Source organism: Corythoichthys intestinalis, chromosome 14 (genome assembly GCF_030265065.1).
Source record: "Corythoichthys intestinalis isolate RoL2023-P3 chromosome 14, ASM3026506v1, whole genome shotgun sequence".
Taxonomy (NCBI): Eukaryota; Metazoa; Chordata; class Actinopteri; order Syngnathiformes; family Syngnathidae; genus Corythoichthys; species Corythoichthys intestinalis.
The window spans coordinates 1,545,712-1,566,333 of record NC_080408.1 but is presented as its reverse complement, the minus strand read 5'-3'; the positions used below and the strand labels follow the sequence as shown (position 1 = coordinate 1,566,333).

The following is a 20,622-nucleotide window of genomic DNA, read 5'->3' as shown; positions in this document are numbered from 1 at the left end:
ATGAAAACGACATTTTGCGGTCTGCGCTAGTCATCAGCCTCGTGTTTGTTGTCAGTCATCATTTTCCCTTTCTGACCCTTTCTCCAAGACTCAAACATAAGGCTGTATGCCAAAGGCTTCCTCTGGATTTACAAGATCACTTGAAAGCCACACTTGAAGCAGAATCACCGAAAACTCTTTCCCCTCCATTGGGCTCAATGATAAAGTCGCTGAAATCGCTCATTGACATCAAGATGGAGGCGCCAGAGCACTATAATGACAGCAGGAGCTAAACGGCAGAGTTAAACTCATTTCTGCACTTGCCAAATTGTATATAGTCTGTCTCAATATGCTATTTAGGATTTTTGGTCATGTCACATGCACTTTTAACTCCCTCACATACACAAAAAAAAGGCAGTTATTGTGACTGCATGCCACGATTGAGAACTACAGAATACAGTCAACACTGTGAATCGCATTCAGTTTACATCGATTTCAAATTTGTCATTGGTTCTTTCAGATAGTCTGTTAGCCCACCTCTAGCATCAATTTCAAAATCCAGCCCCAACCACCAAATATTACCATGCTGGCATACCAAGCTAGTGATCGACATCCAACCCATTTGAATGGGGAGGGTTGGCAGCAAATGAACATTCACTCGTTACAAATCTACTTCAAATGGATTGGAAATCTACAAGTGATAAATTCATTAACAACAATGAACACCAAGATAAAGTCAATAGTTTATTAGAAACTAATTGAAGTCAAATCATCTTGTGACCTCTTCTTCACCGTGATGGCCCAATCCTGTAAAACAAGATCAGCGTCAAAATGTGTTCAAGAAACAGAAAAATCGACAATGACCTAACCTTGTCGGCCGGCCGGCCAGCTCTGTTCTTTTGATCCAGGAAAGTACGACAGATTTGTTCGAGGTTTGAAGTACGTTTTTGAAGACTCGCTCAGTCCGTCAGCGAGCCGAGGTTTCCGATACCAGGCGCCATCGTGCCGAAGCCTTGCGTGATGTCGGACCGGGACGGCTTGGTCGTAGACGTCGACTCTGAAATCTTTAGATTCCGCTAACCCTTTGGGTTCCTTACCTGGTGGACCACGATGGAGTAGCACATAACGTTTTGGTTCAGAAGAATGACCAATCTGATCATGCAAGGACTCTTTGGCCCTATTACGATAAGGTAAATTCCACAGGAACGAAGTGTTTTTTGCTGCTTCAGCATCATTAAGCATGTGGGAAGGGCCAAACTGCTTGTCAGATCCAAGTAAGAACCCATGTGGCGATGCCAGAAGATTTGAGTTTTGCTTCTTCGGGTGCCCATTTTGTGCCTTTCGATACGGATTCTGAACCACATAAGGCAGAACTTGAGGTGATAAGCGGCTTCGTGGTAAATCGGGACCGTTCTCATTCGACCGCTTAGAATCCTGAAAGTTAGATTTAGCCAAATGCAGGTCACTCTGAGCTTCAGAAGCTGGCACCGTGTTGGAATAGCTTTCTGGAAACTGCAATGAATCGCCACCTTCAGTCTGGTGAGATGGTGGCTTTTTATCAGGAACAGAGTCTGCCGCTTTCTCAGGATAAGTTGCTACTTCATCCATTATTTTAGCAGACAAACTATAACCGACACCTTTCCCAGGTCTGTAATAGGCTACGGAAGCAACAAAAGGAAGTTCTCGCGACATTACGTGAGTCAATTTATCGGGTTCTTCGGCAGAAGAGAGATAAAGATGCTGGTGGAAAGAAATTTGCGGGCAGCAATTTGGGAAACCATCAGGGCACAATTCAGAGCAAGCCAGTTTTGTACCTGGGGGGACCACAGCACTGTTGGTGGACTGCAGAGGTTTGGTTGCAGGCTTTTTAGCCTCCTCCAGAGGTCTGATAGGTGAAGGTTTTTCACCTTTGGGTTTCTCAGGAAGCCATTTAACACCAGGTGTTTCGCCGTCTGGTTTTTGATGTTCCAGAGGCTGATAAACATTTCCAGGGAGATGAGATTTTGGTGGATTTTTGACCACATTAAATGGACTGATTTGGCTAGTTTGTTGTCGCACATGACCGGAGACTTCAGGTTGTTCCAAGTCTGGTGTCTGTGGAAAAATTAATGGCTCTTTGGTCAATTCTTCCAAGCTGGGCATAGGCAATTCTTCCGAGCCAGGTTTCGGGTAAACCACATAGGGATTATGTGGCGGTTTGCCACCTTTTGAAGGGCGTGAAGGTAATTCGGGGAGCAAGGCAGGCTTTGCGACTGGCTGCTTCACGTTAAACGGTTGGGTCTCGGGCTCATGCGGTTTCAACAGCAGTGGCTTTTTGGCTGGTTCCTTAGGACTGGGCCGTGGGTAAAGCGGAAAGGGGTGTTGAGGTGGCTTCATTGCCCCAGACGCGACTTCAGGGCGTTTTGGTTTGTACAGCCATCGATTTGGAATTTTTTTGGCAGATTCTTTGGGATTTGGCTTAGGATAGGGTGGATAATTGTACGGATCGGTTGGCTGCTTAAATGGCCCGGGAGGGACTATAGGCATTTCTGGTTTGAATGGCCACAGCTCTGGCATTGGCTTTTTGGCTGGTTCTTTAGGTTTGGGCATAGGGTAAAGTGGATTGGAGTATGGATCAGTTGGTTGTTCAACCTCTGGCTTTTTTGGATTAGACATTGGGTTTTTGGTGGTTTCTTTAGGACTGGGCATTGGAAAAAGTGGGTAAGGATCGTGATCGGTTACCTCGTTCACTTGACCTGGAGTGGCCTCAGGCTCTTGCGGAGTTTTAGTGGGTCCTTGAGGATTGGGCTTTGGGTAAAATCCATATGTTTCAGGATCAGTTAGCTCGTCGACTTCCTCCAGAGTTGCCTCGTGCTTTTCTAGATCAGTCTCTGGCTTTCTGGTGGCTTCAGGATTAGGGTAAAGTGGGTATGGATCTAGATTGGATGATTGCTTCCCTTTATTTGGATTAGGCTTTGGTTTTCCGTTGGGTGCTCCAAGACCGGGAACAGGGTAAGGTGGATAGTGATGTGGCTCGAGCGAATCATCCACTTCTCCAGGAGTTACCTGCATTGGATTTTTGGTTGGTTCTTTAGGATCAAGTGGGTAGTGGAACGGATTAGGTGGCAGTTTCACTTTACCTGGAGTAACTTCAGGATTTTTGGGGTTACGCATGTGGTTGTTCGGGGATGAAACTGGAGGTTGCTTCGTTGGACCGGGAGCGATCTCAGGTTTACGAATAGGCCTTTTGCCTGGTTCTTTAGGATAACGTGGATAGGTTGGTTGCTCCTCTGGCCGTTTTGGAGCTAGCATTGGCTTGTCATTTGGATCGAGTCCAAAACCAAATAAGGGCTTTGAAGGAAAGGAATTGCCTGGCTGGTGTATTTTACCAGGTGGTTTTTCAGCCTCTGATTCATTTTCTGGGTCTGGGGGAAATGGAAAGAGGTAGGGATCGAGTTCTTCCCCAGTTCCAACTGTTGTAGCCTCAGGGTTTTGGGGGTAAATGAGCTTTGGAGATTTTGTAGGCTTTGCATCAGGTCTCACGGGGTAATATGGATTCTCTTTAGGTGTGGTTTGCTTTTTTCCAGGATGTAGATTTGGCAAAAAGGGATAATCTGGTTTGTTCAAATGATCTGAAGGTGCAGCCTCTGTATCTTTGCTTGGTTTATTTTTAGAATTTAGAGGATCCGATGGCTCACCAAGGACATCGGGTTGCGTTAGCTTTGTTGGAAGTACCGCTTTCAACTCTTTGCTTGGATTATTAGGCCATGGATTTGGCAAGAAAGGGTAGTAAGGTTTCTTCGGAACGACAGAAGCGTCTTCAGGTTCTGGCATCTTCGGGGGGTTCTCGGGTGAAAGAATCTTGACATCTTTGTTTGGTTTTTCAGCTGGTGGATAATATGGTTCGTGTAGTTTACCTGGTAATGCTTCAGGTGTGGGTTTTTTGACAGGTTCAGTAGCAGGAGAACCAATTGGATTGGGGAAGAGATAAGATGGCAATTTATTATCAAGTGGTTCAGGTGCCGGATTGTGTGGTTTATTTTCAGGGAGGCCTGGATTTTGAGATGGATTTCGAGCTGGCACGGGCTTATGGGGTACCGCAGGTTTGCCAGGATTTGAAGGCAAATTATACAATGGGTGTGAGGGATACAACCACCTTTTCGGGGATTCAGTTTGCGTCATTGTTTGGCCGTTTGTAGGTTCAGGCAGACCTTTGACCACAGATGGACATGAAACCTGTATTGCTTCTCCCCCTGCCAATTCAAATGTGTACATCCCATCCTGAAGGAGAGAGAAAAATGGCAATTATTGAAATATTTTAAATGGCTCATTGCATGCAAATAATGTGCTTTTACCTTTTTGTCCACACATGGACCATAACGGACATCTATAAGCACTCCTTCGTCATCTTCCACAATGCTAATCGCACATTTGGGTAATAAGGCAGTGAGCAGCTCCCATTGCCCAGTCACTGTTGGAAACGACATATTTCAAACACCAATATATGAGAATCCTGTAAAGGGTTACATCATTGATGTCGCTAGACGCCCAACCAATTTTGACTGACAGGGGGCGAATCGATGAATGTCAGGCCATGTCTACACCAAGCAGGGTTTTATTTTTTTTAATAAAACCGGATCCTTCCCAAATATGTCCGGAAAAAAAAAATAAAATAAAAAATTGTCTACACCACTGTGTTTGTATTAGGGTTGTTCCGATCATGTTTTTTGCTCCCGATCCGATCGTTTTAGTTTGAGTATCCGCCGATCCAGATATTTCCCGATCCGATTGCTTTTTTTGCTCCCGATTCAATTCCAATCATTCCCGATAATATACATTTTGGCAATGCATTAAGAAAAAAAATGAAAACTCGGACGAATATATACATTCAACATACAGTACATGTTGACTGTATATTGTGACTAAATATTGACATCTAGTGCATTTGTTGAGTTTTCAGTAAATGATACTGCAGCCATTTAACTTCTGCCCAAATGCATGATGGGAAGTGCAACCATGACTGTGCGTAGGGGCACCAATTGATATATCTTCTCTGCGTTGGGAAAGAACATAGGGTGTTAAGAAAATGGTCAACCACTATCTTCCCCACATTGCCTCCCACGATATTTATAATTGCTGAGAGGTATTGTAAGGCTTTAGCCACATAAAAAATGGCACCAAAGGCTGTCAAAATTCTCTACTCATTATACACTGCCTTTTAGCGCTATCTATAGGTAAAACTGCGTCTTTATAGATTGAATGCAACAATGCATGAGTGGGTCGTGCAGCGCATGCGTTAATTATTTAACGTGATAAAAAAAAAAAAAAAAAAAATTACCTCCGTTAATGCAATAAATTTGATAGCCCTACATTTTGTCTAACGTTAAATACAATTAGAAAACGATTTAAATTAAAAATATATACATATATATAAAAAAAAGGCATGTCCGATATTTTTTTGCCGATTCCGATACTTTGAAAATGACGTGATCGGACCCGATCGATCGGCGTCTTTAGTTTGTATGAATAGAAACTCCGCCTACGGTTACAAACCAACTATAAAATGTATGTAAAGGCTAGTTACAAACTGTAGAAGTGCTCGTTACCTGTAGGCTGTGCTTCAAATTGTATAGCGCTGTGCTGTAATTTCAAGTGGTTCCTTGAATTGATCGGCTGTGGAGTTTTTAGCGGTCGACAGTCTTTTTGAGCCAGCGCAAAGTTAGTCATCTTTACTGGACAAAAATGCGAGGTAATGGTTGTACTTTCACTGAGCAAATGCAGCCGCTTGTGGTGTATCAGTCTTTCACTGCTCACGTCCTGACGAGGTAGCTAGGCTATGTCGTTTTAGCCGCCGCAGACTGTGCTCACACACAGTGGTTAATTTGTAAATCACAAGGTGCCGGAATGCAAAGTAGCCAGGATCTGTGCGCCAGACTGATCAGCAACTACAGGAAGCGTCTGGTTGAAGTTATTGCTACCAAAGTGTGTGTGTGTGTGGGGGGGGGCACAAAATAATAAATGTGATGGTTCAGTTATTCCCTCCTGTCATTGTTTGCATACCATCCTCATTAAAACCTATAAATGTTTGGTTTTAGTTAAAGCAGACACTTTTCTTCATCTGTGCAATTTTGACAAAGATCACATTTGATGGTGATTTTATGCAGAAATGTGAAATTCCAAAAGGTAACTTTTAAGGACACTTTTTCATACCACTAATTTTATATATATATAAAGGACAGTTACATACTTAGTGAAATATATAGCAACTCACCATTTATTTTAATGTCAGAGAGCGGAGTAGTCCATTTTGTTTTCACAAGCATGCCTTCTGGATGGCAGGTAACCATGGGTGGGTTGGATGGCGATGCGCTCAAAGGGCAAGTCATCTTTACGGCCAAGCCCCACCAAAGCAACGCTAGCACATAAGAATCCTCCTGGGGGTGGAGAGAAGCGATTGAGCCGATATGAATCATGCAAAGCTTTCTTTAGTTCAACATTGTTACCTCATGAGTGACAAAACAGCCATTATAAGGTGCAACCAAGAGGATATTTGATGAAGTTGAGCCGACGCTGTAACCGCAGCTTAGGGGTAGCATGGATAGCGGCAATGGAGATAGACTACCTGGACACAATTTCAATTTAAAAAGACCAATTAGGAATGGAAACTCCGCCATTGTACACTTTCCAACTAAAAAACTGAGAAACTTACCTCTGTCCACAAAAATCAGAGAGCCAGGAGCAGAAGCGACGAGTTTCATAGAGTCGGCCGTACATTCCACCTTTGGATCCATTTTAATTAACTGATCCGTCACCGTTTGGCCAGATTTGGAAAAAGGTTCATCTTGCATGAGAGTTTCCCTGTACACGTCCCACCCTTTAGGCAAGGGGGAAAAAAAAAAAAAAAAAAAATGGACGGTCATTCATTGGAAAAAGCATGTCATTTTGCCCCATTCAAATCTTAATATGTAAACTAGGGCTGTCAAACGATTGAAATTTTTAATCGAGTTAATTACAGCTTAAAAATTAATCGTAATTAATCGCAATTCAAACCATCTATAAAATATGCCATATTTTTCTGTAAATTGTTGGAATGGAAAGACAAGACATATACATTCAACATACGGTACAAAATTTGTGCATTTGTTTATTATAACAATAAATCAACAAGATGGCATTGACATTATTAACATTCTCTTAAAGCGATCCATGGACAGCACAGCACGTCACATGGGTGACAATCACACTGCTACGATGCAGGCTAATTACGCATTAAACTCACACAATGTAAACACGTGATGGAAAGTATTGTGCATTTTCATCTCGTTCCGTCAGACGAAAACTTGCATTCGTGTCGTTATGTTTTAGTCTCCCAAAACACGTTTTTAGCTCGTTATCATATCATGGAAAAAAAAGGGAAAAAAAAAAAAAGTGTTCGATGACGAAATATTTGTTTTATCGTTGATGAAAACAACAGTAATGTTGACTTTTGTTTTGTGATGCATGCTTTTATTTTGGCACGGGAAGTGCAGAAAACGAAGCGAGCATATGTACAGACGCGACCACCCCACACATGCACACAAAGAGCAGCTGATGGACAGGTGACAGCTTGCGCGCACATTTGTTGCTTGTGAAGCATCCAGAGGCGACACGACTGTATACCACGACTGTTTATTGTGAGTTCTCAATTGTGGTCGAATACTGGGGGAAAGTTCATGCGATTGTTTTTTATGAGGTGTGGACGCTAACTGGTACATGCTAATCATTTATTATTGCTATATCAGTAGCTACTTGTAAACACAAATGTGTATTGCGGTCATTCAAGTTGAGACCAATTTAATTTGATTTTAGTTTCATTCTGCAAGTGGTATTGTCACGAGCAGCTGAATAAAGTCAGCAAAACACATTGACGTCTGACAGTCATTTTTTAAGCTTAGCTCACTGCTAGGACTTAGCGCCAACGTCTTAGCGAGGACAGTACAATGATATATAACGCATGTTTTTGGATAGTTTTTTTTTTATAGGATGTTTTAAGGTATTTAAAAGGGTTCGTTCTCATTTATGAGGAAATCCAGGTGCATCGCAGGAACGAAACTCGTTCGTAAACTGGGGACTACCTGTACATGTTATTTTTCTACCAACGACCAAAACAATCTGAATACAATACATACTGGGCTGGCATTGAATGAGTTGATAGTAGGCCTGAACGATATATCGTTTAAACATCGCCATCGCGATGTGCGCATGTGCAATAGTCCCATCGCAAGGACGTGCGATAGTTTTTTAATTTCATTTTTTTTAATCCACAAACATTTGTTTTGAGGAAGGAGAGGGGGAAAAAAGCGCACAGCTTCTCTTTCTCTCCAGCAAGTCATCGGCTCCTCCCCCTCCCCCTGCAACAGCGGAGTGGAGGGAGGAGGGGCCGAACAGCAGAGCGGAGGGAGGAGGGCCCGTTCTCAAAGTGAAAGCAAGCAATCAACACGTTGGAGGAGCAAGGAAGACTGTATCCAAAAGGAGTTTTGGAAGTATTTTGGCAAGAACAAGACTATAAGGGACAAAAAACAGCCCTGTCGACAGTGCCTCGCCATGGTTGCCTCAACAAGAAGTAATCTGTCAAACATGTGGGACCATTTAAAACGCAGGTATCTATGCATTCCTGCTACGAGCTCCCCATCAGAGGCTTTTTAGCACAGGTGGGAACATTGTTAAATGCCAACGTTCTTGTCTCAAGCCTGCTATAGTGGATAAACTAATAGTCTTGGCCAAAAACCTATCAGACCCAGTTGAGAATTGCTGAGCAAGGAAGGTGGACGATATGCAGACAAATACATAACACAGCTGAAGGAATGTCTTTTCTTTTTAGTCATGTGACAGCTATCAGGAAGGCAGGAAATTTGGGAGTTAAAATGGTTCTGTTATTCATCACAGTTATTTGCAGTTATTCAGTTCAATTATTTACAAGTTCAATTGAGTTTGTTTCTTTTATATTTAAATTTATTGTAAACCGTATTTTTCAAATAACTATATATAGTACAGCTGCACATAAAGTTTTGATACTTAATATTTTTGTTGAAATATTTTTACAACTTTGTTGCCGTTTTGCAGTTTTATATTGTTATATTTTGTGTAAACAACTCAGGGGACTAATGCACTTGCACTTTTATAAGTCAGATTTAATATTTAAGTTCAAATATGTTGACAACTTTGTTGTTTAACTGAGGTTTTTATGTATTGTTATAGTTTGTGAACTCTTTTGTCATATTTAATATTTTTGTTCAAATATGTTGACAACTTTGTTGTTTTACTGAGGTTTTTATTTGTTATAGTTTGTGAACAACTCTTTTATTTGTCATATTTAATATTTTTGTTCAAATATGTTGACAACTTTGTTGTTATTTTACAGAAGTTTTTATTTATTGTTATATTTTGTCAAAAACTTAGGGGACTAATGCACCTGCTCTTTTATTTATCATTTAATGTATTTGCTGCTGTTGAAGTGTAAAATATTGTATTCAATAAATGATCTATTTTGTGCAGACATGACTTCCTGGATACCTTCATACAGAAATCTTCATCATTCACAAATTAAACGGTATTATATGAATACACTGTGGTCACGGTGTGTTATGTAAAGTATTTCTAAACAGCTATTCAAGTCATTTATTGAAAATTTCTTTAAAAAAGATCTTTTTTTTTTTTTTTTAATATCGCAATATAATATCGCAATATATTGCAAACCTAAAAAAAATCGCAACAATAGTTTTTTCCAATATCGTTCAGGCCTAGTTGATAGTATTCCCAAATGTAGGCAGGCTGTATAATGTATTGTTTTTACAGGTTAAAAAAAAATTACAAATATTAAACTAGAAAATTTGAATATTCTTAAAATGTTTTAAATAAAGGGAATGGCACTGAAACGATGAATCCATTAACTTAGTAATTCCATTAGGAAAAAAAGCCTCAAATCCAATTTTGCTGCTTTGTAAATTTGTTTAATTAGAATGGCGTTGTAATGGTCAGTTTTGAAAGTATTTGCATTTCGTTTTATTGATTTGGGTGGATACACTGCCCTCTAGTGGAAACGGTGATTACAACACTCATTCAACATGGCTGAATCTAGCTGCTCCCTGTTAAAACCAACATAAGTTTTTGTTTGAGCTCATTTTTTTTAATGCATCCGTAATTTAGTTTATATGTATATTTGCCGTTTTTGTGGGACTATGAACAATTTATTAAATGCATTGGAAAGAAAAAAAAAAACAATATACCATTTAATCTAGCGTACTTTTGCAAGGCAAGTTAGACGATTATTTGTATCGAGTTCATTTTGTCTACACTTATAGCATAGTTTAATTTTCCTTTTATCACAGACAATTGTTTTAGGTCGTTTTAATTACCCGACAGGTTTCAGCAAACATCCATCAGCTGATAAAGACTCATCACACCAACACCAGTGGCTCTCTAATGAAGGCGGAAGTGTTTGCTGAAGCATGTCAGGTAATTAAAAACCTAAAACAATTGTCAATGATTTAAAAAAAAAAAAAAAAAAATCAACTAAGTTAGTCTATTGTTCTTAGATCCTCAATTATACCGTTTGACACCAAGGTATTTTTTAAAATGAAAGTAATTCTGCATAGAAAAATGTGGGAATTTTATTTTGTATTCGCATTTAATTGTCATTTGAAAGTGCAATCTTGGCAAGCCTTTGTTTTAAATCTCCTAAAATGTATTTTGCAACTCATTTACTGTTCCTAATCCAATGACTCGATTCTTCGGACCAATTGATTAATAGACTACTAAAATAATCGATAGCTGCATCCTTTAACATGAGAATTCATACAATTTATAATAAAATGAGAAGAAAAAAGTCAAAAAAATACCAAAACAAAAAGATTTAACATTTTAAAAATGGCAAAATATTTGGGGATTTAAAAAAATAAATAAATAAAGCTTTTGGAAAACAGTGTATAAAACACCTTGAAACCCCTCGTCTCCGTCCAAAGCGCTCTATAAAATGGAAAATACATACCCATATCTGCTTGATAATCCGAATCCTGCACGTCCAAAACATCACTTGCGTCTTGATTCTTCCAGAACACCAACAGCCTGCCGTTGTAAAGAAGTCGACTTTCGTCCGGATTCGACGGGGAGTCGGCCGTCTTGAGTCTCGCCGCTTTGGAGCATTGGCAGAAGAAATGAGCGGCGAGCAGAAACAGTCCCAAATAATTGAAAATCCGAGAGCCCCCTCGCTCTATCGGCGCCATTGGAGGGAATCAAGATGAAGTCGGTCGGTCAGTGCATGCAGAGAAAGCTGACTTCTCATCTGGGGTGACCGCTTAAAAGACAGTCAACTGGACACGTTGGACTAATGAGGGAACAGACTCGGAACAGGTGTTGTCAATGGCCTAATTGCCAGATGGAAGGAAAGACCGCCTACTTCAATAAAAAGCAGCCTAAACGAGATCTTTCACTTTTAATATCCTATGTATATTTTCGTATTACTATATCCAGAAGAAAAAAAAAAGTCAAGAGTCTACAGTGGTGTGGTGGACACATTGTAGTGGAACTTAGTTCGTCGATAAGCATCATGGGAAATGTAGTTCTTCTTAAAAAAGTTTAAAACAATTTGTATTTTGTTTCAATAAACCACCGAATTCATAATTAATCATGTATTTATTCTTTATTGAACTCAAAAATACATGTTTAACGATAGAAATCACTGTCGAAGAACAATTTTGACAGTATTGTCCAAAGCCGACTCAAAGTGCATTGTAGGAAAAGTATTTTTTATTGAGATTGGTGTCAAAAGCAGAAGCAAATCCATCTGTCACTAGGAAACGATTAAAAATACAACAAAATATGGAATAAACAAAAATAATTAAAAAAAAAAAAAAAAAAAGGGAATATAAGACATTTTAATGTTATGTTATTTTTAGAATTATTTTGTTGAACTTAAATCGCATGGAACCCCAAAAGGGTCAAAATGAAATAAATACAAAATTTTGAAAATAAATACACTTGGATGAATGACAGACAAATTGTGTAATATGACCCTTAACCAGGGCCGGCCCAGCCTATACGCAGACTATGCAGCTGCTTAGGGCCCCTGACCACTAGGGGGCTCCCAATCTGGCAATTGTTTAATTTACATTCTATTTTGTTTACTGCAGTTTGCTTTATTTGACTTTTGTGAGTTTTGATACTTGATTACAAGCTTAAAAAAATAAAAGTTCTTCCTTAACTTCTTTCTTTCCTCTTTTAGAAAAAGGTTTAGCGCTATCTACTGTAAGTACTGACAATCATTTGGGGTGAAAATTTTGAAGCATGCAGTGCAACAAAATCTGATTAATATACAAAATATGGACGTATGGGTTGGATTGCATGTACGGGTTTAACAGTACACTGTGACGAAATGATGGGCCAAAAATATGGGCCCCTTTGCATTTTTTTGCTTAGGGCCCCCAAATGGCCTGGGCCGGCCCTGCCCTTAACCCCTTCAGACCTGCATTTTTTCTACTGGGCAAGAAAAAAAATGAAAAAAATCTGCACTCATTTTTAGTCTACTCAAACACCAGAACAGAGTGCAATTTTTTTTTTACCAGGGATATTTCATGCATTTATTGGTTATTTTTTAAATGTTAATGTGTTTTTAATCAGAAATGAGCACTTTACGTTATACTTTTTGAAGTCGTGTTTGGCCAGCCATTTTGAAAGAGCCAAAAATAGCAAAGAGGGCGTGCCAAACCTCATGATTTGATTTTGATGGGTAAAGTTTCATCCAATCATCTCTCAGAAATGGCAATAGCAACTAAATTCAGCGTGTTTATTGGGTTAGAGATGCAAACACGTCATGTTTTTCAGCACCATGCTTAGGTTTGAAGGGGTTAAATTGTACAAATAAGGTAACTATTAATATTTTAAGATTTTATTAAAGAAAAAAAAAGATTTTATTAATGATTAAGATTGAACTAACCCATATAGCCAATCACTTAACTGCCTCCACCTTATGCATTTGATTGACAACACATGCTCCATTGTGCTGGAAAAAGACATGGGGAAAAAAAGGACTTTGTGAAAAATGCTTTTTTATTTTGTAAAATGTCATTTTGCTGAAAAACGACAAATAAAAAGGCTGTTGTGGAAAAAGGCATTATGAAATAGAAAAAAAAAAAAAAAAACTGCAAACAACGCCTTTTATCTTATAAAATCTTTTTCATACTAGAAACAGCAATTTCTGGAGAAATTACAATGGGGGTTTGCTGTGGTAGCTACAGACCTATCAGGTCACTTCTTGTTGTTTTGGGGACATATCGCTGAGACGTCCTGTTGATATCAGGTCACTTCCTGTTAATTTAGGGACATTTGGGGGATACTGTATGTTCTGTTGACATCCCTTATGGGGGTCACTTCCTATTGATTTGGGGACATTTCAGGGACACGTCCTGTCGATATCATGTCACAAAATGTTCATGGGCTGTAATGGTAAATGGTCAAAAATCAAAATCTGTGTTCTGCTAGTTTCGGTCACTTGGAGTCCAACCCTGTCACTGCCTCTCCATCATCCAACATCTGCAAGACCATTTTAGCTGTAAATATAGCACAAATCCGATTTTTTCGTGTTTTTCCGACTAGACTGAACGGGAAAAGTCACATAATAGTGGACTATTTTCAAATTCGATCCTGGTCACTTTCGTACGTGGTTAAAATCCCATCCGGGCCACAATAGCTGCGGTCCGAACTGTCAAGTCCCCCAAATTGGAATTCATGCAGCAATTAACATCAGCAAAGAGCGAGAGAGACAGAGTGCTATGGTAGCGGTGCAGCTGTGCATTAGAGTTAGCACCTAGCTTGAACGCGGGTTTTGGGGACGGAGCAAGCTTGACAACAGTCATAAAAAAATAAAATGGGTTGAGAATAAGCCTGACAATGCTCGGTTTTCTCTCTGCTCCAATGCTCCTGCGCATGCGGGACAGTTTGGTCAGCGCATCTCGGACTGCGAATTAGAGCGCATGTGTGATGGACAAAGGCAGTCTGAACGGGTACGCCAAAAAACAGATATGACAATAAATCGGAATTGTGCATTATGACCTGCGATATGAACCTAGCCTTAGTTAGCTAGCTAGTTATTAAGTAGGTTAATTTGTTGATAAATAATAATAAAGAGTCATGAAAGACACACACACAAAATACTACATGGACATAGTACTTACAGTACATGTATCAGCTCTCGCTGTGTTAAATAATCTTCTTAAGGGATGTCACTTTTTACATAACTAGTCTGTGTGGTCCACGGTAAATTTATTCCTGCCAGGCAAAGTTGATAAGAATGAAAGATTCCCATTGGATTCCATAGAAATTGCATGTGGGTCATTTTTGACCCACTTGTGGAAGCTTAGGGTAGTAATACAAAAATGGCAATTTCTTCAAATGTATAAAAAGTTCATCAAAAGTTTGAATGGCATTATACCAAAAACATGTTTTTTTGAAGAATACCTGGAATATGAATTGATAACAATTTTTCATTCTGAAGATATTTCAAGAAAACAACCTCGCCGGGTCATTTTTGACCCACTTATGCATCTAAGGGTTAAGACCATTAATGGTCTGGGGCCATCTTATCTCACCGATGCTCTGGTTCCATACCGCCCCAACAGAACACTCCAACAAGAAGTATAACCCAACCAGGATAACAAGTTGATAGCGCGGGCGCCTTGGACGTCAAGACCTGCGTCGGGCGCCGTGGCAACCACGTCCCTGCCACAAAGGATGACGCATGAACCTGACCTGCCACAGAGGGATGATCCCAAGACAACACCCAGCCACACCTTCGGCCCGGCCCACTCCACTGCAGCTTTCAAAAAGAACTGAACTTTTTGATAACACGTTTGCTTCTCGGGAACATTCCAATGTGTCCGTTGTTTTGCAGACCTTGGATGCAACACTGCCTCTCCGTCGTCTGTTTTTGCCTTGTTTTTGACCATTGCCGACGAATAAATTGTCAACCTGTTTTCGGTGAGCCTTCTTCAAACTTTTGGAACATGGAGTCAGTACAAAGGGTTAACATGGGAGTGAACGCGCGGAACTTGGCCCCCACCGTTTAGCTTGCGGGAGGGGTGCCAGCGGAACAGCATTTCGTTCGGCTGGCGATGTTTCCGCGGCTTGGAGAATTCCTTCAGCTGAAAGCTAACACAAGGGGCGCAATGCGACTGCAGTGGTAAGCAACGCACATCGCCCGTCTCTGATTGGTTATGAATTTGGAGGGCATTTCAAAATTTCCAGTCTTTTCTGAGCACCAACAACTTCATGCTCCTCCCATCCTGCTGCTTTTTTGTGTCCCGGAAATCATGCAGAGTGTCATTTTACGTACACTGCTAAAATGACACACTCCTCCATGTTGACAATTTTTTTTTCATGAGCAGCAATGTTATACAGTCATTCAAACTTGTAAAGAACAACACAACGTACAAGAGATACGTGAAAAATTCATTATCCACATTGACACTTTTGAAAAAAAAAAAAAAAAAAAAAAAAAAGTATTCCCATGTTGACAAAATGGGCGTGTGGATGGCAATTTCCAGGTTGGGCAGTGTCCTCGCAGGTGATTTGTCGATCAATGAATCCGTTGCTGATTGGTAGTAGCGCCAGGCGACAGCGACAGAAAGAGAATCATTTCCTATTTTCCTATATCGCGTTGCTGGTCCGTGTGTGCACATGTACGAGTGTGAAATTTCACGTGCACGAACGCATAAGACTGCCATACGACAGTCATTATTATGACATGACACGATCATGGGCATTAATGAATACATATGACAGATGTAGGGCTACAGATATCCATTATTTTAGTAGTCGATTAATCGATGAACTATTTAGTTCGAATAATTGAGTAATCAGATAAGTAACATAAAAAATTAAAATACCTGAGCTGAGCCTCAAACGGTAAAAAAAAAAAAAAATTGGATCTATGTACAAAAAAAGAACAATTGGCTAACTTACATAGGCAAAAGTCCGCTAGCTTAAATGCTATAAAATGCTAACTTTTTTTTTTTTTTACAATAATCTTAACAAATGGTTCAGACACATATTCCACAAAAAAACGACTTAATATACCTAGAAACTAAAATACGAATGCATTTAGCGCAAACAAAAACTTTGCTTAGGTTGGTCTTAACAGGGAGCAGCTGGATTCAGCCATGTGAAATGAGGCACACTAGAGAGCAGTGTATCCACCCAAATCAATAAAGCTAAATGCAAAAACTTTCTAAACAAACCATTACAACGCCACTTTAATTAAACGAATACTCGAAGTAGCAAAATTTAATTAGAATCTTTTTTTTCTAATCGAATACTTGAGTTAATCGATTAATTGTTGCAGCACTAGACAGATGACATTGTCATTTGGCAAATTATGTCACTAACTCCATTTATGTCCAGCTCGGATCCTTTACATTTACCATCTTATGACAGTCTTATGACGCCACTCTCAAGTCGCGTTACCAAATACCATAACTAGCAAATAATGAAACAACTGGAACAGTAACTGAAGAAATAATTAGCAAAGAACATTTATTTACATCTGTAGCGGTGCATTACATGCTAGGAGGCATGTTGGAGGACTACAATATGGACAGCAGGTGGCAGCAGAGGTTGACTGTCCCCCTCAAGGGAGCAGTGATGGCCAAATGAAGCTTTGCAGCCAATGGGTTCAAAGTTTTACGGTGGTTCATTTGGTCTAATGACAGTCTTAAGATGCCGCTGTCAAAAAAAAAAAAAAATGTAATACCGATTGGTATCTTTTGATATAAATATCCCATAACTAGTGACAGCTGCAGTTTATAGTCCAGTGTGGCTTATCTATGAACAAATGTCATTTTTTTGGTGTCAAATTTGGTGGGTGGCGGTCAGGTGCGCCTTATAGTCCGAAAATTACGTTCCCCCCCCCCCCTTAAATTGCAAAACAAAAAAAACAATGAGCCGATTGGGGACCTGTATGCATGCTCACAAAAACGGTCCAAACCTTTGCAGAAGTTTTTGGGGACCACTTATAGAGTCTCGAGTCTTCCTGTGAGCAATTCATCGCTACACATCGAGATGGCATGACGAATCTCGTAAAACCCAGAAAATGTATGCAATATATGGCGAGGATAGCGTGGTGCTATATTTCAGTGTTCAGAGTGGTGGCGAGGCTCCCTGGAAGTTACGTCATCAGTTAGTTGTCGGCAGGGCGGCGCGTCCCTCGTTGCTATGGCCGTAACTCAAAAACTACGCGGTCAATTATTATTTTTTAATGTGACTTTTTGAGACAGCGAATGATGCATTTAATACAATTCAACTGAGTAAAACTCAAGAGCGAAATCCGAAAAGCTCTTCAGTTGCCCTTTAAACAGCTTCAAATTTACAATGATGACCTGGGACTGAAAAGATTAGTGATCCCTTGCCACTTTAGTCCATCGCTGATTCCCCCCACCCCCAATTAAATACAGCATTTTATAGAGCTGTCCCAATCCCATCACATAGTCTCTCTCTCCCCATTCTGCTTTGTCTCTTGGTCAGGCAGTGCACTGGAGTTACTTGTTGACAGGTGGGAAGCTGAAACTTCAATTCTCCTCGTGTCAACCATCATTTAGCTAAACACTTGCTGTGACAACATATTTTAAGTGAGCGGATTTGAGTGGACTCACTCAATGAAGCATTTAATATTGACAAGCATTTTTCTACTTTATTGTTTAAAAATAATTCGGTGGAACAATGACGTTTAAAACGTATTCTTAAAAACCATTCATTAACTGATATATGGCGGAAAACACTCATGACACTTGAAGTTCCGCTCAGAGACCCCCAATTTGGCCAAATTAAAAAAAAATTTGAACCCCTAAACCCTAACTGGAGGTGAGAGCATAATTAAAGACACCATGATTTTAAATAGATATTATCACCTACTTACCTTATTTCGATCCAAAAACTCAGCTCGTGTAGCATGCATCACCATGTGTCAAGACACGGCTGTGAATGGCCACAGGTAGACTCATTGGGGATTTTTTGGGTGAAACACTGATATAACAAGGGTCGAGATGCCGAAATCGCAGACATCAAGGAGTGGTTGAGATTTTCTTTTTCAAATGTTTACCTTTTTAAACATTTTTTCCTCATTTTTTTTCATTTGGATCTATCATCTAAAATTTCAGGGAAAATGCGACTGATAAAAAAACAAAAACAATTAGGCGATAGTTATGAGGTAGATATCTGTGACCTATTTACACCATTTTTCCAATGTGACGCAAGTTGTTTAAAATGCAAGTTTAAAAAAAAACACTTTTTAGTTAAAAAAAAATTATTTGACATCAATTAATGATTCTAAGCTAAAAATGACATTTCAAATGATAGACTTATGGCTGGGTTGAAGCAAAGCGGTTGCGCGGTGTCGATACAGGGGTCTCCAGGGTAAAACGGAGAAATTAAAATGGGTTTGGGGGCTTCATGTGCCATGAAACTGCTATGGCAGCATATAGATGTATTATTCTATCAAACAACAGTTCTTCTGGCTTAAAATACAACAATTTTAAAGAGGGGTGCAAGAGCAGAAACAGCTTTTTCAGCCTTGTCTGTTTTCACTCAGGTGACTTGAGGTTCCGCTCTGAGACCCCCAATTTAGCCAACTTTCAAAATTGTCCGATATGCATGTGTGATGCATCAGTGGAAAGCTTAAAATCTCAATTCTCTGGGTGAAGAAACATTTTGAACATGAGGGCATTTAAAAAAAAAAAAAAGATTTTTTAAACAGCAAAACCCTATCTGGAGGTGAGAGTACACGGGAGCAGAATTACAGACGCCATGACTTTAACGAGATATCGCATACTTACCTTGTTTCGATCCCAAAACTCCATGTATCACAGTGTCAAGACACAGCTGTGAATGGCCACAGCTGGATTTTTGGAGGATTTTATGGGTGAAACATGGTAGTATAACAAGGGTCGCGATGCAGAAATCGCAGACATCAAGGAGTGGTCAAGATTTTTCTTTTTCATATATTTACCCTTTTAAACATTTTTTGCCCCCAAATTTTCTTTGTTTGGATCGATTATTTAGCATCTAACATTTCGGAGAGAATGCAACTAACAAAAAAAAAAAAAATAGGCGATAGTTATGAGGTAGATATCCGTGACTTTTTACAGACGCCATTTTTTTCCATTGTGACGTAATTCGTTTAATGGTTTAAAATATGCGAGTCAAAAATGTTTTAAAGTCTTTTTCAAAATGAAATATTAGACACCAATTAATGATTCAAAGCTGAAAATGACATTTGGAATAATTACCTTATGGCTGGGTTGAAACAAAAGCGGTTGCGCGCCGTCTGTAAACGGGGGTTTCCAGGGTAAAACGGACAAATTAAAAACAGTTCATGCGCCATGAATCCGCTATTGCAGCATATAGACGTATTGTTCTATCAAACACAAGTTGTTTTGGCTTAAAATACAGCAGTTTCTTTTAAAGAGTGCAAGAGCAGAAACTGCTTTTTCAGTCTTGTCTGTGTTTTCTGCCATATATACATGCCTGATCAAAATCCTTTTTTATCTGCTTCTTTTTTTTTTATTCGCCCGATAATGGGGGGAAAAATCGTCCGGCCGATATATCGGTGGACCTCTAGTGTCATGTCTTAATTATGACGGTCCTATAACACTCTCATGACACCACTGTGATCAAATCATCCGAAAGTAAGTGGAAATGTGCAATTTCCATCATGACAAAAGGACACAAAGCCATTTTTCTTTTCTTTCTCTCTCCTCTCTCGTTTAATTCTGTACATATTCCACAAAGTCTGGAGATAACGGATGCCAAAATGTCTGTTGGGAAGTGCCGTTGTAAGTTCTATCTTGCCAGGGCAGCAGGTCAAAATCCAACTAGTAGCAACACATGAGGTTTGATTTTTATGGCACTGAATACACAATTGTCGCAAATTGATCACAAGACAACTTACAAATGTTCTTAATCCAACCAACACCACTTTTTTAGTGTACACAGCATTATTTATTTTTTGTATTTTTATTTTTCAGCTATACTGTAATACTTCTAAGTACCATACGATGACAATTTGTGAATACATCTCGGATGACTAAAGCACAATGCAAATAATGTTTTGTTTACAGTCAATATGCATTCAGTAGTTAATCAAGTTAGTCCCAAAAAAGAAAAATCTATTAGTGTGGACAAATTTAAAGTAGTGTCAATGTATTAACATAAAAATTTTAAAAAAACAAAGGAGCCGTTATGATTTTACAACTTTCTGAAGCCGTCCAAGTTTTTTCGGGGGGGTATTTTTACAGTCAACGGGTGATGCTAACAATCGTTTAACGTCCATGATTGGTCCAAGAGGGGAACCAATGGGGAAGGAGGAGGAATGGGTGCTAATTAACGGCCAATTAGACGTGGAATGACCTGCGGTTGAGCGTTTATCCCAGCGCCGACGACGTCCGATCCATTTCGACCGGGAGGGGCCAGTGAACGTTTGTTCAAATCAAACGGATGGGACGTCTAGCGCCGTCAATGGCGGCGAACGCGCGGAATGAACGCTCGGTGGGCCTTCCGTGAGAATGTGTTGAAGTATCACAGGAACGCTGTCAAACACGAAATCAACACCACATCCAGGTACAACACAAAAGCGTGATGGTA

General features: G+C 39.7%; 1 protein-coding gene across 1 annotated transcript; it reads right to left on the bottom strand.

The window, feature by feature from the left end:
• Positions 1-642: 642 nt before the first annotated feature.
• LOC130930011 (nascent polypeptide-associated complex subunit alpha, muscle-specific form-like) lies at positions 643-11,312 on the bottom strand. The gene is made up of 7 exons (XM_057857671.1): positions 10,985-11,312; positions 6,668-6,832; positions 6,462-6,580; positions 6,230-6,392; positions 4,314-4,429; positions 849-4,239; positions 643-786 (listed from the first exon to the last, which is right to left on the bottom strand). Exons 1-7 carry the CDS (start codon positions 11,217-11,219, stop codon positions 749-751), a joined length of 4,227 nt encoding a protein of 1,408 aa, XP_057713654.1. The 5' UTR covers positions 11,220-11,312; the 3' UTR covers positions 643-748.
• Positions 11,313-20,622: the final 9,310 nt, after the last annotated feature.

What these genes read in the sequence shown, in the direction of transcription:
- LOC130930011 (XM_057857671.1), bottom strand. Translation starts at nt 11,219, where the DNA reads ATGGCGCCGATAGAGCGAGGGGGCTCTCGGATTTTCAATTATTTGGGA. An exon ending in GGATTATCAAGCAGATATGG is followed by an intron (nt 6,833 to 10,984) that starts GTATGTATTTTC and finishes CCTTGCCTAAAG; the next exon opens with GGTGGGACGTGTACAGGGAA. An exon ending in GCTGTTTTGTCACTCATGAG is followed by an intron (nt 6,393 to 6,461) that starts GTAACAATGTTG and finishes CTCCACCCCCAG; the next exon opens with GAGGATTCTTATGTGCTAGC.